The sequence below is a fragment of the Giraffa tippelskirchi genome, chromosome 12, assembly GCF_054371585.1.
Source record: "Giraffa tippelskirchi isolate mGirTip1 chromosome 12, T2T-mGirTip1v1.2.pri, whole genome shotgun sequence".
In the NCBI taxonomy this organism is placed as follows: Eukaryota; Metazoa; Chordata; class Mammalia; order Artiodactyla; family Giraffidae; genus Giraffa; species Giraffa tippelskirchi.
In genome coordinates this window covers 15,303,836-15,321,944 of record NC_137286.1, presented here as the reverse complement: position 1 = coordinate 15,321,944, position 18,109 = coordinate 15,303,836, and the positions used below count along the sequence as shown (strand labels likewise).

The 18,109-nt window shown below is 37.9% G+C and overlaps 1 protein-coding gene across 22 annotated transcripts in view; it reads right to left on the bottom strand.

The window, feature by feature from the left end:
• LOC145529023 (uncharacterized) overlaps positions 1-18,109 on the bottom strand; it is a 1,122,255-nt gene that overhangs the window by 600,307 nt on the left and 503,839 nt on the right. For 21 of the 22 annotated variants that reach the window (XR_014070838.1, XR_014070837.1, XR_014070842.1 and 18 more), the window contains one exon: positions 13,395-13,471. Coding sequence is in view for 16 of the 22 variants with exons in the window: in XM_081548496.1 (XP_081404622.1) it covers positions 13,395-13,471 (77 nt within the window). In the remaining 6 variants the exon portion in view is untranslated. Of the gene's footprint in view, positions 1-8,287; positions 9,800-13,394; positions 13,472-18,109 lie in introns of those variants that run through there. The other variant, XM_081548506.1, reaches the window with a different exon arrangement.

Here is an 18,109-nt window from a genome sequence, read left to right as displayed (position 1 = left end):
TATAAGGGAAATTGCCATTTGTAATGGCATCTCCCTCTCTGTACCAGGAGGAGAATGAATAATCTCTAGAAACTCTTATCAATGGAGAAGGCACATAAATCTGCATAATAATCATACCGTTTATCATTTTGCTTTTCCTAGTAATTTCCCATAACCAGCCTTTCCCTGCCCCAACATGTTTATTTTACTTTTGCCTGAAAATGGTGTTTAAGGTGGTGACTTGGGCCACTTCAGGGAGTTACTCAGTCTTCCTGGGTATCTCCTTTACATACAGGAGGTATGCGTGTGTGTGATCAGTAGCTCAGTCGTGCTCAATTCTTGCGATCCCATGGACTGCAGTCCACCAGGCTCTCTGTCCATGGAATTTTCTAGGCAAAAATACTGCAGCAGGTTGCCATTTCCTACTCCAGACCACCTTCCTGACCCAAGGATCGAACCAGCATCTACTGCACTGGCAGGCAGATTCTTCACTGAGTCACTTGTGAAGCCCATACAGGAGGCATAAATGTTATTAAACTTCTGTTTGCTTTTCTCATGTTAATCTGTCATTTAATTACAGGGACTCTCAGCCAAAACCATAGGATAGAAGGAAAATTATTGTTCCTCATCTACACCCTGTAAATAAAAGAAAGTTGCCCACCATTTGGTTCCACAAAGATCAAGTCATTAGCCACTGCAATCGCTGATGTACAAGTACACCCTGAAAGGAGTTCAGGATAAAGCAGGATATATCTGCGTTGTCTATATGACCCTTAGATAGAATGTATATCTAAGGAAGAATTTCATTGGGCCCAGATTCTTGCATCTTCCATACGTTGATAAGCATTAAAAATATTAACTGAGATACATGATTCTTGTGACTAGTAATAACTTTTTACCAAGATGTGTGTTTGATTATCAGGCCAAAAAAAGGAAAAAAAAAAATCGTATGTATACGGACTCCTCCCCTGGGCAGGAGTCCCTCAGAAGCTGTCTGAGAAGCTGTCTCCTGTCCCCAGGAAGCCCCTAAATAAAACTGAAATTCATAATTTGACATACTTCCTTCATGAAATTTTTAATTTTCCTATTGTTTTAATAACTGAGACTTTGTATATAATTTTATATCTTGACTTTTTGCATGGTACTATACCTAATTATCTATGACCATCTGTAACATATGGTAGCAATTTACATTCCCACCAGAAGTAAATGAAAGAAATCTTATCACATACTGAAATTTTAAAATATACATTTTTCAAATTTCTATTTTTTTCATTTTTTCAAAAATTCTTATCATTCTACTTTAGCTTCAAAAGACTTAGTGGTTTTCTAAACCACTCTCTAAAGGCAAAACAACTCTCAAGGATTCAAACATTTTAAAAAATTTAAGTCATCATGTTTCATTTCTTTCCAGCAGAAAGAAGATTGCTTGATTATTGATCCTGCAATACAGTAGAAACTGGAGTGGAAACAATTCTAAGAGTCAAATTGCTAATGATCCATATGTATAGTAGTTCCATTATCCCATCTCTTAGAGAAAGTTTCAGAACATTTTAGCTGAATGGTAGGGTTACTTCTTATGGATACAGGTCTCGATACCAACTGGAATTGAATAAAAAGATGACCATAAAGAACTCAGAATTAAGATAGGAGTGGGGTCACTTCCAAAAAACAGTCTGAACCTTCCTCTTGACTGTATGCTGAACAAGTCAATGGATTTTCATGTCCAAGAACAGTTACTTAACTTGGACAAGTTTATTTACAGGATCTGGTAGTATCTCATGTCATCTTGGGAATCTTGAGGGTTGTCTTAGAGGCCAATGATTAAATTAAAGGAAACAAATCTACTACTTTAATTCAAAATTTCTTTCTTCTAGTTCCCAATCACATGTTAAAAAAATAAGTATATAAATTTTGCTATTTGGTAAGAGGGATAGATTCATCAAAACTGAAAAGTACTGATTTTGTATTTCTCAAAAGATCTAAGCAACAGCAAAAAAGAAGGCACAAAACAGCATGAAAGACTCACTTGGAAATTTCTATTCAGCAAGATGAACAGGTTGAGTCACATGAATTGCCACAATTCAGCTATTTTTAACCTATAGAAACGTCAATTTCATATTATTCAACCTAATATACTAGTAAATGTTAGTTTTAAAGAGAGAATTATTGATTTCTGATACCAACTAAAGGGGCAGAAAACCATTCATTATATAGTAAGCAAGAGTATATGTTGCTAGTTTTGGAAGTTTTGGCCACAGCAATCAGAGCTGAAAAAGAAATAAAAGGAATACAGATAGGAAAAGAAGAAGTAAAACTCTCACTGTTTGCAGACGACATGATTCTCTACATAGAAAACCCTAAAGACTCTACTAGAAAATTACTAGAGTTGATCAATGAATATAGTAAAGTTGCAGGATATAAAATTAACACACAGAAATCCCTTGCATTCCTATACTCCAATAATGAGAAAACAGAAAGAGAAATTAAGGAAACAATACCATTCACCATTGCATCAAAAAGAATAAAATACTTAGGAATATATCTACCTAAAGAAACAAAAGACTTATATATAGAAAACTATAAAACACTGATGAAAGAAATCAAAGAGGACACAAACAGATGGAGAAATATACCGTGTTCATGGATTGGAAGAATTAATATAGTGAAAATGAGTATACTACCCAAAGCAATCTATAGATTCAATGCAATCCCTATCAAGCTACCAATGGTATTTTTCACAGAACTAGAACAAATCATCTCACAATTTGTATGGAAATATAAGAAACCTCGAATAGCCAAAGCAATCTTGAGAAAGAAGAATGGAACTGGAGGAATCAACCTGCCTGACTTCAGGCTCTACTACAAAGCCACAGTCATCAAGACAGTATGGTACTGGCACAAAGATAGAAATATAGATCAATGGAACAAAATAGAAAGCCCAGAGATAAACCCACGCACCTATGGACACCTTATCTTCGACAAAGGAGGCAAGAATATTCAATGGAGAAAAGACAATCTCTTTAACAAGTGGTGCTGGGAAAACTGGTCAACCACTTGTAAAAGAATGAAACTAGAACATTTCCTAACACCGTACACAAAAATAAACTCAAAATGGATTAAAGATCTAAATGTAAGACCAGAAACAATAAAACTCCTAGAGGAAAACATAGGCAAAACACTCTCCGACATAAATCACAGCAGGATCCTCCATGACCCACCTCCTAGAATATTGGAAATAAAAGCAAAAATAAACAAATGGGACCTAATTAAAATTAAAAGCTTTTGCACAACAAAGGAAACTATAAACAAGGTGAAAAGACAGCCTTCAGAATGGGAGAAAATAATAGCAAATGAAGCAACAGACAAACAATTAATATCAAAAATATACAAGCAACTTCTGCAGCTGAATTCCCGAAAAATAAACGACCCAATCAAAAAATGGGCCAAAGAACTAAACAGACATTTCTCCAAAGAAGACATACAGATGGCTAACAAACACATGAAAAGATGCTCAACATCACTCATTATTAGAGAAATGCAAATCAAAACCACAATGAGGTATCATTTCACACCAGTCAGAATGGCTGCTATCCAAAAGTCTACAAGCAATAAATGCTGGAGAGGGTGTGGAGAAAAGGGAACCCTCTTACACTGTTGGTGGGAATGCAAACTAGTACAGCCACTATGGAGAACAGTGTGGAGATTCCTTAAAAAACTGGGAATAGAACTGCCATATGACCCAGCAATCCCACTGCTGGGCATATACACCGAGGAAACCAGAATTGAAAGAGACGCGTGTACCCCAATGTTCATCGCAGCACTGTTTACAATAGCCAGGACATGGAAGCAACCTAGATGTCCATCAGCAGACGAATGGATAAGGAAGCTGTGGTACATATACACAATGGAATATTACTCAGCCATTAAAAAAAATACATTTGAATCGGTTCTACTGAGTTGGATGAAACTGGAGCCCATTATACAGAGTGAAGTAAGCCAGAAAGAAAAACAACAATACAGTATACTAATGCATATATATGGAATTTGAAAGATGGTAACGATAACCCTATATGCGAGACAGAATAAGAGACACAGATGCATGGAACAATTTTATGGACTCTGAGGGAGAAGGTGAGGGTGGGACGTTCTGGGAGAATAGCATTGAAACATGTATATTATCATATGTGAAACAGAACACCATTCCATGTTCGATGCATGAGACAAGGGCTCAGGGCCGGGGCAATGGGATGATCCAGAAGGATGGGATGGGGAGGGAGGTGGGTGGGGGGTCCAGGAAGGGGAACACATGTAAACCCATGGCTGATTCATGTCAATGTATGGCAAAAACTATTGCAATGTTGTGAAGTGATTGGCCCCCAAATAAAATAAATAAATTTATAAAAAAAAAAAAAAAAGAGCATATGTTGCATCATTGTCATTAGCAATTATTAGTAATTATTGTAATTAAGAACTTAAGAACCCTGCTCTTAGCCCACATACCCCACCTGTGTTCTGACAGGTGCTATAATTTCTTCTGTATATGACTATTAATTGCACTATCACATTGCTTCACAAATGAACGTATAACTGTAAGCTCTCTGAGGCCAAGTCCCAGGTTGTCATGTCTAGCACTTCCTCAAGCAGAAAGAGGCACTCAATTATATTGTGAGGACTGATAAACTAACAGAAACTGGAAAAATATTTCTGCTGCCCTAGATTATTTTTATTTTATTATTATGGAGAGAATTCATTCAGCTCAGGATAATACAGATTTAAGTTGAGAGAATGCAACCTAGGTTTCAGCTAACACCAATAAACTGTAATGTGCATCATTGTAGCATCTTAGATTCAATGAAATATGGTAAATTAAAGGGAAAAATCTTTAATACGGTAAAATGAAACTCCCCACACCTTCCATTGTCATGAAGTCACAAACTCTGTTGTGTCATTTCGGAATATTTCTTACTTCTCTGTGAGCAGTGACTCAGACTCTGGCACAGCTCATGAGCCAAAGTGATGATGCTTTAGTCCCACCAGATTGTGAAGAACTCATATATTACAAAGAATAAAGCCAATTATTTTTTTACTGTCTGATTTCTATAGAATATTCTTGTATTGTCAGGCCATAACATCAGCGTTATCATGTCTATTAAAAATCTTAAACCATCTGGTAATAAAAGTGAGCAAAAGAATTCAAACGGTAATTTCCTTCAAGATTGCTAACGCCCTGGAATTATGTGCCTTCCAGTTTACACAAATGGTCTGGATTGCTTTTCGTTTACTTAAGAGTTTGACAGAATGCCGTCTTTCTCCAAATATATAAAGGACTATTTAAATGAAAAATCCAAAAGAGCAAACCATTTCCTCCAAAAATACCATTACTGTAATATCATTTTTAGTTTTTATTGGGTTCATGAAGAGCCCTGCTGTGCTTTGTACAGAGAGCCACCAATCCAGTGTTGTCCTCAGTAGAACGAGGATATTGGATCATATATTCTTGAAATTGTTAGTTCAAAATTTTCTTGATGCTGTTGATGCTGAGTTTTATATCTACCATGTGGTGAATATCACAGAGACAAAAATGTCTGAATTCTTAACTGAACGTTTTCATTTTTGAATGTTTGCTACCATGCAATTAGGTCAAATATATGATGCAATAAAAATAACATGAAAGCTGGAGTTAACAGCCTTTGAGTAGATAAGATAAGGTCATTTCTTAGGACAACTAACCCTTTACTTAAGAGAAAGTGCCATCATTTCAGATTCAACAGTCCTAGATTAGAGTCCCCAGAGAAGGCAATGGCGCCCCACTCCAATACTCTTGCCTGGAAAATCCCATGGACGGAGAAGCCTGGTAGGCCACGGTCCATGGGATCGCTAAGAGTCGGACACGACTGAGCGACTTCACTTTCACTTTTCCCTTTCATGCACTGGAGAAGGAAATGGCAACCCACTCCAGCATTTTTGCCTGGAGAATCCCAGGGATGGCAGAGCCTGGTGGGCTGCCATCTATGGGGTTGCACAGAGTCGGACACAACTGAAGTGACTTAGCAGCAGCAGCAGCAGCAGGTTAGAGTCCCAGCTCTCATACTTATTAGCTGTGTAAACTCAAAACAAGTGAGAATGATTACTAAAGCCTGTTTTACAGTTGAAAAAACTGAGACTCACTGAGGTGAAGAACTTAATCACTTTTTAATGCACAAACTAAAACAATTGTTACCTATAATTAGTTATCAGTAATATAAATATTATTTTTATTCTTACCCGCTAGTTACATTGTTAATGTAGATAATATTGTTACCTGCAAATGTTAGTCTAAATCTAAAGTATTATCATTATTTAGTTATTGTCTCTGCTGGACTAAGATCAGAACAAGTGATCTTTGATTGGAGAATCAACTATAAGCAATATTCTTAGTTTTGACATTAAATAAGTATTTTTATCATTATTACATTATTGGAACTTTATGCAAATATGTGGTATGCACCCAAGACAACACACAAGGCACCAGGAGATGGTACTGAGAAGATCCTCAATCCCATTTTATCAAATAAGAATCATAAAACAATTAAAATTCAGTTCAGTTCATTTCACTCAGTCGTGTCTGACTCTTTGCAAGCCCATGGACTGCAGCACACCAGGCCTCCATGTCCATCACCAACTCCAGAGCCTACTCAAACTCATGTCCATCGAGTCGGTGATGCCATCCAGCCATCTCATCCTCTGTCTTCTCCTTCTCCTTGCGCATTCAATCTTTCCCAGCATCAGAGTCTTTTCTAATGAGTCAGTTCTTCGCATCACGTGGCCAAAGTATTTGAGTTGCAGCTTCAACATCAGTCCCTCCAATGGATATTCAGGACTGATTTCGTTTAGGATGGACTGGTTGGATCTCCTTGCAGTCCAAGAGACTCTCAAGAGTCTCCTCCAACACCACAGTTCAAAAGCATCAGTTCTTCAGTGCTCAGCTTTCTTTATAGTCCAACTCTCACACCCATACATGACTACTGGAAAAACCATAGCTTTGACTAGACGGACCTTTGTTGGCAAAGTAACGTTTCTGCTTTTTAATAGGCTGTCTAGGTTGATCATAACTTTTCTTCCAAGGAGCAAGTGTCTTTTAATTTCATGGCTGCGGTCACCATCTGCAATGATTTGGAGCTCCCCCCAAAAAAAGTCTGTCGATGTTTCCATTGCTTCCCCATTTATTTGCCATGAAGTGATCGGACCAGATGCCATGATCTTAGTTTTCTGAATGTTGAGTTTTAAAACTTTTTCACTCCCCTCTTTCACTTTTAACAAGAGGCTCTTTAGTTCTACTTCACTTTCTGCCATAGGGTGGTGTCATCTGCATATCTGAGGTTATTAATATTTCTCCCAGCAAACTTAATTCCAGCTTGTGCTTCATCTAGCCCAGCGTTTCTCATGATGTACTTTCCATATAAGTTAAATAAGCAGGGTGACAATATACAGCCTTGACATACCCCTTTTCCGATTTGGAACCTATCAGTTGTTTCGTGTCTAGTTCTAACTGTTGTTTCCTGACCTGCATACAGATTTCTTAGGAGGCAGGTCAGCTTTTCTGGTACTCCCATCTCTTGAAGCATTTTCCACAGTTTGTGATGATCCACACAGTCAAAGGCTTTGGCATAGTCAATAAAGCAAAAATAGATGTTTTTCTGGAACTCTCTTGCTTTTTCGATGATCCAACAGATGTTGGCAGTTTCATCACTGGTTCCTCTGCCTTTTCTAAATCCAGCTTGAACATCTGGAAGTTCACAGTTCACATACTGTTAAAGCCTGGCTTGGAGAATTTTGAGCATTACTTTGCTAATGAGTGAGATGAGTGCAATTGTTTGGTAGTTTGAGCATTCTTTGGCATTGCCTTTCTTTGGGATTAGAATGAAAACTGACCTTTTCCAGTCCTGCTGAGTTTTCCAAATTTGCTGGCATATTGAATGCAGCACTTTCACAGCGTCATCTTTCAGGATTTGAAATAGCTCAACTGGAATTCCATCACCTACACTAGCTTTGTTCGTAGTGATGCTTCCTACGGCTCACTTGACTTCGCATTCCAGGATGTCTGGCTCTAGACAGATGGTGAGGGATCACACCATCATGGTTATCTGGGTTGTGAAGATCTTTTTGGTATAGTTCTTCTGTGTATTCTTGCCACCTCTTCTTAATATCTTCTGCTTCTGTTAGGTCCATACCATTTCTGTCCTTTATTGTGCCCATCTTTCAATGAAAGATTCCCTTGGTATCTCTAATTTTCTTGAAAAGATCTCTAGTCTTTCCCATTCTATTGTTTTTCTCTATTTCTTTGTATTGATCGCTGAGGAAGGCTTTCTTATCTCTCCTTGCTGTTCTTTGGAACTCTGCATTCAGATGGGTATATCTTTCATTTTGTCCTTTTTCTTTTCCTTCTCTTCTTTTCACAGCTATTTGTAAGGACTCCTCAGACAACCATTTTGCTTTTTTGCATTTCTTTTTTTGGGGGATGGTCTTGATCCCTATCTCCTGTACAATGTCACAAACCTCCATCCACAGTTCTTCAGGCACTCTGTCTATCAGATCTAATCCCTTGAATCTATTTCTCATTTCCACTGTATAATCATAAGGGATTTGATTTAGGTCATACCTGAATGGACTAGTGGTTTTCCCTACTTTCTTCAATTTAAGCCTGAATTTGGCTATAAGGAGTTCATGATCTGAGCCACAGTCAGCTCCTGGTCTTGTTTTTGCTGAATCTATAGAGCTTCTCCATCTTTGGCTGCAAAGAATATAATCAATCTGATTTCGGTATTAACCAACTGGTGATGTCCATATGTAGAGTATTCTCTTTTATTGTTGGAAGAGGGTGTTTGCTATTACCAGTGTGTTCTCTTAGCAAAACTCTATTAGCCTTTGCCCTGCTTCATTCTGTACACCAAGGCCAAATTTGCCTGTTACTCCAGGTATCTCTTGACTTCCTACTTTTGCATTCCCTTCTCCTATAATGAAAAGGACATCTTTCTGGTGTGCTAGTTCTAGAAGGTACCTTGTAAGTCTTCATAGAACCATTCAACTTCAGCTTCTTCAGCATTACTGGTTGAGACATAGACTTGGATTACTGTGATATTGAATGGTTTGCCTTGGAAACAAACTGAGATCATTCTGTTGTTTTTGAGATTGCATCCAAGTACTGCATTTTGGAGTCAAAACTGACTCCAAATAAATGCTCTATGTGTACTAGAAAACTATTCCTATCCCAGTGAGTTTTGAGAAAAATGTCTCAATAAAGTAACATTACATCAAAATATCTCAATAAAAAATCCACTGAGATGTGAAGACAATATTTCACTAGAAATAATTTTTAAACATATTCTTTAGACACAAATATTTTCTTCTCCCTAGATTCCTGCACCTTTCTATATTTCCTAGTATATGAGCTACCCATAAACCATCTCAGGAAAATCTAGTTTAAAAGTTTCACTTCCTAGAAACAAAAAGAAGAAATAAGCAGTTGTTCAAATCTCTGAAGTTAATTTCCAAAAGCTCTTCTTTGGTATGACACTTAAATTTTATTATGATATTCCCTCTAACATTTTATTTCCTGCAATGAATAATGTACATAGGAAATTCTGAGAAAGGAGAAATGAAAAATATCTTTTTGAGATGGAAGATGTATATTTTGGTAGTAGCATCACATAGGATTCCTCCTCAGCAATGAACATCTGCTTCTTTTCATTATGATTGTTGTTACAATTTCAAAAGGCCATATGACAGCATTGCCATACACTGGGAATGCAAATGTTCAAGAAGTATTCTCAAATGTTCCCTATAAAAGTATAATCAAGAAATAATTTTTAATGATATATGAAAAGCAAAGAATAAACAAACATAAGGAATCAAGATTTAAATGTATATTTTGTATGGTGCTTAGTCACTCAGTCGTGTCTGACTCTGTGACCCCACGGACTGTAGCCTACCAGCTTGCTCTTCTAGCCTGGAATTTTCAGGCTAGATTGCCATTTCCTACTCCAGGGGATCTTCCTGACTGAGGAACCAAACCGTGTCTCTTGTCTCTTGCTCCTCCTGCATTGGCAGGCAGATTCTTTACTATGTATACTAAATGCAAGATTTCTTATAACCAAATTTATTGCCCAGTATTTTGATGGTCTAATAAGCAAGCAAAGAAGTAGTAAGATAATTTTACCTTTAAGAGGATGTAAAAATATATATGCTCATTCCATTCACAAAAGGTAAAACTAATACAAAAGAGAATTTTAGAATGCATTTGCTAAAAGGATTATCAAAGTTACATCTTCTACTTCTGAAGCAAATTTGGGCTTAACTTAAGGTGTTTACCTGATAACTCTGCCTTTTAAAAACTCGAACAATTTACCTAAAGCTGCTGTATAATTTTTGCTGTCAACTTGTTTGAGGATATTTGTTTAAATACTTTATTGTAGAGCATTTTGACAATCCTACAGATTAGATGATTTAAATCACTCTTTTTTCTCCGATTCTAGCAGAGCATGTCTACCTTCCCATGTCCTCCCATCTTTACCTGACAGTAGAGTCCATCCAAAGGAGCTACCAATCCCTTAACCCCTGCCATGTGTCCCACCTCTGTGCCTTTTGCAGTGAGTTCTCTCTGGCTGGACTGCTCCTTAACCATTTCTCACAATTCTACCCTCCAGTGGCATCTGAAGAATTCCTTTGACATGCATTCTTCCTACATTTCTGCTCCTCTCTATTTGTATGTAACCTGAGGTAATTACTGTCTTCCCGAAACTCTCACATCACTTTGAACCTTTCTAAGGTACTTATATTCTCATGCTTCTATTATCTTATGATTAATTCTGCATTTTTCTTAGATCCACTTCCCATTACATTCATTACAAATTCACTCATATTCAACATGTACATCGAATGGGTATTCTCTGTGTACAGACTATGTACCATGATCTGACTCAATAAAGATTAATATGATATCACCCTGACCTCATGAAATTTACTCTGAAAGCCTGACCCACTCATTTTTTCTACCATTCATGCTTTGAATGGTATTGTGTAAATTTTAGTCAAAAAACAGGTATTTGTATAATTTAAGCCATTACAACTCAAGTGTTGATAATAAACAAAAAATAAGACAGGTAGCTGACAGTTTTGTATGTTATGTAAAAACCATTAATACCTGATGTGAAATTAATGCTCCTCTCTAAAACTGATACAGTAAAAGTAATGACTAACCTTAACTTCGGGGATGCTATGTAATATAGAGAAAATTAGCCTGGAATGTTACACATACTAATTTTTCTTTTCTTAATTTTTTACAAGATTGTTCTATCCTACAGGCAAGATCAAACTTAATTAACATCATTAATGATTTCTTAAACACATTAAGTTTTATAAAGCACCCTTTGGGTCATATTACATGTTGTATAAAACAGAAGGGGGATAAGTTCAATTCAAGTCTAATCATAGAAACCCTAACAACTAAAATTGTTTTCTAATAATTTCACAGACACATGTACTTTGTAAAGTTATTTTTCCAAGCATAAGCACTCAGCATTGAAGTGGAAATAAAGACAAAATATCTGGAAATTTAAGTTAGGGGATAATTTCCATTGTTCATGAGAATTTCCTCCCTCCATAACTTGCATATGAGTGAGTGAAAGTCACTCAGTCATATCTGACTCTTTGTGACCCCATGGACTATACAAGTCCATGAAATTCTCCAGGCAAGAATACTGGAGTGGGTAGTTTTTCCCTTTCCCTTCTCCAGGGGATCTTCCCAACCCAGGGGTCGAACCTAGGTCTCCTGCATTGCAGGCAGATTCTTTACCAACTGAGATATCAGGGAAGCCCAGGGAAACTTGCATATGATCATACACAAAAGCCCCCTAAAAATCACTTTTACTTAATTTTGGATTATCTAGCTTGGGCAGGCCTAAGAAATTATGAATACCAATAGGTGCTTCCAAAAAATTATTTCACAAATGTGATGAGATAATTTTGCATTGTACATGCATATAAGGTCATAATTCCCAGACTAAACAGAAAGGAAAAAATAGTACAAAATCACTTACCTTTTGAGAAAGTATTTTTCACTTCATTTATCAAAATAAATAGGCAATGTGTCAAAAATTACACTCATATGTGCACATATCCCATGATCAAACTATTGAGAAATTTTAAAACAAATTTCTTTACATACTCTGAATAGGGATAGAGAGACCTTTCCACCCTTTAATTTGAATGTACTCCCAGTCAAATCTTGGGATCTTTTACACAAACTGCCATCTTTATATCAAATCATAACAAGAATCCACTTTCTTAGTAGGAATATTTTCCTAAGCACTGCTAACACTGTGTCCATAAGAAGTGAAGCCAGAAGCTGTTGTAAACTAACATACTCAAACTAACTCACAAATGCAAGACTCTGAAATGACTGCACTTACTTATTGAAAAGTTAATTTTTTCTAGCAGAGTAATGATTTCTTTCTAAAATTTAAGTGAAAACTGGAAGAATATCTTTTAAACAAAATAAATTTTGTTAAATACTACCCATTAAACAGAGGAGAAGGCAATGGCACCCCACTTCAGTACTCTTGCCTGGAAAATCCCATGGACGGAGGAGCCTGGTGGGCTACAGTCCATGGGGTCACTAAGAGTCGGACACGACTGAGCGACTTCACTTTCACTTTTCCCTTTCATGCACTGGAGAAGGAAATGGCAACCCACTCCAATGTTCTTGCCTGGAGAATCCCAGGGACGGCAGAGCCTGGTGGGCTGCCATCTAGGGGTCGCACAGAGTCGGACACGACTGAAGCGACTTAGAAGCAGCATTAAACAGAAGCAAGGAATTGTTAAGAGCTCTATTTTCCTTATTTTCTGTGATAATGATTGTGCCAAAAAAAAAAAAAAATTATCCAGGAGTTTCTGGTCGATATTAGAGAAAGAGAAAGGGGGATGTGTGTACATTCACACCAGAGCTATGGCAGATGGTGACTTAAAGATCTTTTCTTGTTACTGAATAGTTCCCTTGTTGTGTGATTGTGCCCTAAAATGGTTCTGATAGTGTTATGGACTTTGGTGTTAATTTTTGAGTTGGGACTATCATACATTTTCTGTAAATACACAGACAGCAAGCATTTTAGGATTGGAGAGCTACTTAGGTCTGTCATACTTTATTGTTTGTTTTCTTAAAAACCCCTTTAAAGAAGTGAAAACCATTCTTAGCTTTTTGGCTATTTGGTAACATGCTAAGGCTGAATTTGGGCCTCAGGGCCTAGTTTGCTGACCCTGTTTGAATTATGATCAGATGGCAGAGCGTGTTGCAAGTTATGTAAGTTGTATAGCAGTAAATATTAACCAAATGCAAAACCTGTTCTGATAATTTTTTAAATGGAATAAAATCAACAGACCTGGTGTTGCCTTCGGAGGAGCTTCTGAATTAGGCGTCTTCTAGGAGTTTCCGTTGAGACAGTGACTCCATGGGGCTCTGCAGTCAGAGGAAATTTAACCAGTGAAGATTTCCAAAGCTCATTAGCTAAACTACATTTATTTTCCCTCTTCTCTCTGCTTCTTTCTTTCTCTCTCTCTTTCCCTCTCTCTGTTACACGGGCACTCACTCACTCACACCCCCTCATCTTTGCATTAAGTAGATGCAGGGCAGCTGTGTGCAATTGTCTTCTGGACCTGAGCAAAAGAGCCTTCTCAATTCAGCGGTACTTTTGTGTTTTTCTAAATATATGCTGCTGCTGCTGCTGCTGCTAAGTCGCTTCAGTCACGTCCAACTCTGTGCAACCCCATAGACAGCAGCCTACCAAGCTCCCCTGCCCCTGGGATTCTCCAGGCAAGAATACTGGAGTGGGTTGCCATTTCCTTCTCCAATGCATGCATGCCTGCTAAGTCGCTTCAGTCGTGTCCAACTCTATGCAACCCCATGGACAGCAGCCCATCTGGCTCCTCTGTCCACAGGATTCTCTAGGCAAGAATACTGGAATGGGTTTCCATTTCCTTCTCCATCTAAATATATCACTTTAACCTTAAGACAATCCATCCAATTTGCTTTCTTCTGTCCAGATTTTTTGGGTACATAGGGATTTTTCTATTTCACTGAACAAATCTTTATCAAATGCCTACTATGACCACACCAAGATTCCCAATTTTAATGTGGATATGAATCCCCTGGGATGTTGTTTAAAGGTACGTTCTGATTTAGTAGGTCTGAGGTGGTGCCTTTCTAAGGAGTTCTCAGGCAAAACTGATGCTGAGCATTTCTGAGCCATAATTTGAGCAGCAATAACATGAGGAACACAGGTGTGTATACAGGTGATTACAATACACAGTGGTGAGTGCTATTTGAAGAAAATGTGCTGTGAAAGCATACAAACTTGAACAGAACACACATTTCAAAATTCAGGAAAAACTTCTTGGAGTGTGTAAGAACAAAACTGATTTTAGGAAGAGTAGGGGTGATGTGGATAAAGCAAGAGTGCACGTAAGAAGGCCGGGAAAGAGGTGGGGCTGAAATTCCTCCTAGAAGCAGCAGCAGACCACGCAAAGCAGCGGCCATCAGAAAAATCTGAAAACAAAAAGCAGCGCGTAACCTGGAAGATAAAGCGAGGAGTATTTAAAGGAGAGAGTGACAGTGGTTCAGTGTAGAAAAAGTCGAAAAGTATCTACTAGATTTAACAACGATATATTTGGTGGCCTTGGTGAAAAAAATTTCAGTAACTGCGTGGACACAGAAGCCAGATTACAGCAAGTTACAGAGTACTAGGGGGTGAAGAAAGCAGATGTTTTGTGTTTGTTTTGTGATGGAAGAGACTTGAGTTTTTCAATTCTTCTGGCAAGAAGAGAGTAGGGAGAAACTGAAGACACAGGAAAGAGGAAATGATCAATACATTAAGATCCCTGAGGAGGGAGGAGATGAGCTCAAACGTAAAACTGGGAAGACTATTAGGAGACTCCTAGGTATATTTCACTGTAACAGAAAGAAAGAAATTTTTAAAAATGAGTGTAGACTGAGCCAAATCTGTGTTTGTTGGTAGAAAGTTGAAGGAGATCCCCTCTGTAACTTTTATGATCATTAAAAATTAGGAATTATATTTTTATTCTGAGGGGAAAGGCAAAAAGAGCAGGAGTTTCAAAAGCATGGAAAAGAAATTTATGGGAAATGGAAAAGATATTTAGGTAACAAAAGGCTAAAAAATGTCCACATGTATTTGATCTCCCAACTGTTTTGTGTTTTTATGCCGGAGGAAACAATGGATGTGACAATGGTCTGAGTCCTGGCCCACTTCCACACTAGCAGGAATCCTGTTTTCCTTTTGTCAAGGTGGAACTCTACCAGGTCCTGGTATTCTGGCTGGATTTTCCTCTACCTTCCCTGTTCTGAATACAGGTCCCTTCATTCACATCCTATTCTTTGGGCCTAGACTCCCACGTTACTAGCATAGCCCTCAAGTTACTCAGAGTTTATTATACTACATGGAACTTGCTTCTCAAGTCCTCTCATTTCATGCTTACGCAATTGTATATCCTTATACATATGTGTGTACAAGCGTGCACACACACACACAAACACACATTTGTGTGTCCTCAAAACTCTCCATTTAGATCGCCTAGATATCTACCACTATTCCAGACATCCTGGAATGTGAAGTCAAGTGGGCCTTAGGAAGCATCACTACGAGCAAAGCTAGTGGAGGTGATAGAATTCCAGTTGAGCTATTTCAAATCCTAAAAGCTGATGTTGTGAAAGTGCTACACTTGATATGCCAGCAAATTTGGAAAACTCAGCAGGGGCCAAAGGACTGGAGAAGGTCAGTTTTCATTCCAATCCCAAAGAAAGGCAATGCCAAAGAATGTTCAAACTACTGCACAATTGCACTCATCTCACACGCTAGCAAAGTAATGCTCAAAATTCTCCAAGCCAGGCTTCAACAGGACATGAACCATGAACTTCCAGATGTTCAAGCTACATTTAGCAAAGGCAGAGGAACCAGAGATCAAATTGCCAATATCTGCTGGATCATCGAAAAAGCAAGAGAGTTCCAGAAAAACATCTACTTCTGCTTTATTGATTACACTAAACCGTTTGACTGTGTGGATCACAACAAACTGTGGAAAATTCTTAAAGAGATGGGAGTACCAGACCACCTGACCTGCCTCTTGAGAAACCTGTATTCAGGTCAGGAAGCAACAGTTAGAACTGGACATGGAACAACAGACTGGTTCCAAATCCAGAAAGGAGTACGTCAAGGCTTTATATCATCATCCTGCTTATTTAACTTATATGCAGAGTACATCATAAGAAAAGCTGGTATGGATGAAGAACAAGCTGGAATCAAGATTGCTAGGAGGAATATGAATAACCTCAGATACGCAGATGACACCACCATTAGGGCAGAAAGCGAAGAAGACTAAAGAGCCTCTTGATCAAAGTGAAAGAGGAGAGTGAAAAAGTTGGCTTAAAACTCAACATTCAGAAAATTAAGATCACGGCATCTGGTCCCATCACTTCATGGCAAATAGATGGGGAAGCAATGGAAACAGTGACAGACTACTTTTTGGGGCTCCAAAATCACTGCAGATGGTGACCACAGCCATGAAATTAAAAGACACTTGCTCCTTGGAAGAAAAGTTATGACCAACCTAGACAGCATATTAAAAAGCAAAGACATTACTTTGCCAAAACAGGTCCATCTAATCAGAGCTATGGTTTTTCCAGTAGTCATGTATGGATGTGAGAGTTGGACTATAAAGAAAGCTGAGTGCCAAAGAATTGATGCTTTGAACTGTGGTGTTGGAGAAGACTCTTGAGAGTCCTTTGGACTGCAAGGAGATCCAACCAGACCATCATAAAGGAAATCAGTCCTGAATATTCACTGGAAGGACTGATGCTAAAGCTGAACTCTAATACTTGGACTACCTGATGCAAAGAACTGACTCATTTGAAAAGACCCTGATGCTGGGAAAGATTGAAGGCAGGAGGAGAAGGGGATGATAGAGGATGAGATAATTGGATAGCATCACTGACTTGATGGACACGAGTATGAGCAAACTCTGGGAGTTGGTGATGGACAGGGAGGCCTGCCTGGCCTGCTGCAGTCCATGGGGTCACAGAGTCAGACACGACTGAGCAACTGAACTGAACTATCTTTATGTGTAAAATCCACATAGCTCCTTTTCTTTTCGGTGATTGACCAGTGCAATCTCTAACCACACAAACTAACTCCGGAGAAGAATTGCAGACTATTGCATTTTTTCTATAATGCCTGTTTTTGATTCAAGACCACATCTGACAAGGATCTAATAAAATCAGTCTAAGATGTATGAGTCACTTTTCCTTCTGAGAGCAAAAATCTGAAGCTTGATTCCTGTTCACAAGTGCTGCTACAAGGCTTTACAGAGAATGGAAAAATTTCTAGCTCAGAGTTATCTGAAAGAAATTAATCTATGAACTCATCAGATTTCCTCTACCTGACTTAGTAGGAAAAAAAAAGTATGGTGGGGCAAAGGGGGAAGTTGATGCAGTTTAATATTCAAACTGTTTTAGGAAAGCAATCAGGCATATTGATTATGAGTGTAATCCTCACACACCACCTGATTGATTCTACTATTTAGGAAAATTAATGTCTTAAATAAATTGACATTTAGAATTGTCCGAGTGTTTTATGATAATAAATAAGAGACTTTCACCTAATTTGATAATTGTTTTTAAAAGTCTCTACAGACAAGACATGTCCCTGTTCTTTGGCTTAGAGCAGACCACATCCTCAGCCTGTGTTCAGAGGCCTTTGTCTACAAGAGCAATTGTTACTAATTTTGTTAATGACCTCCTCTCCCTTACCCCACTAAAGGTTAAATTTACCAGAACCATTAACTAGATACAATGACTGCTGCTATTAAGGAAATGTGTATCAAGTCCTAAAGTTATACCACAGAAGAGTTAAAAGAATAATGTTAATGATGTCACATTTTAAAACATAAATTTCTGAAAAATAACTATTTTACACCATTAATTTGCTTTACTCAACATTGAGTTAACTTCAGCCAGAAAAATATACAACCTTGAAATAGAATTGAGTGTATTTATATCGTCAGTCAAAATACAGTCTAGCTCCTTGCA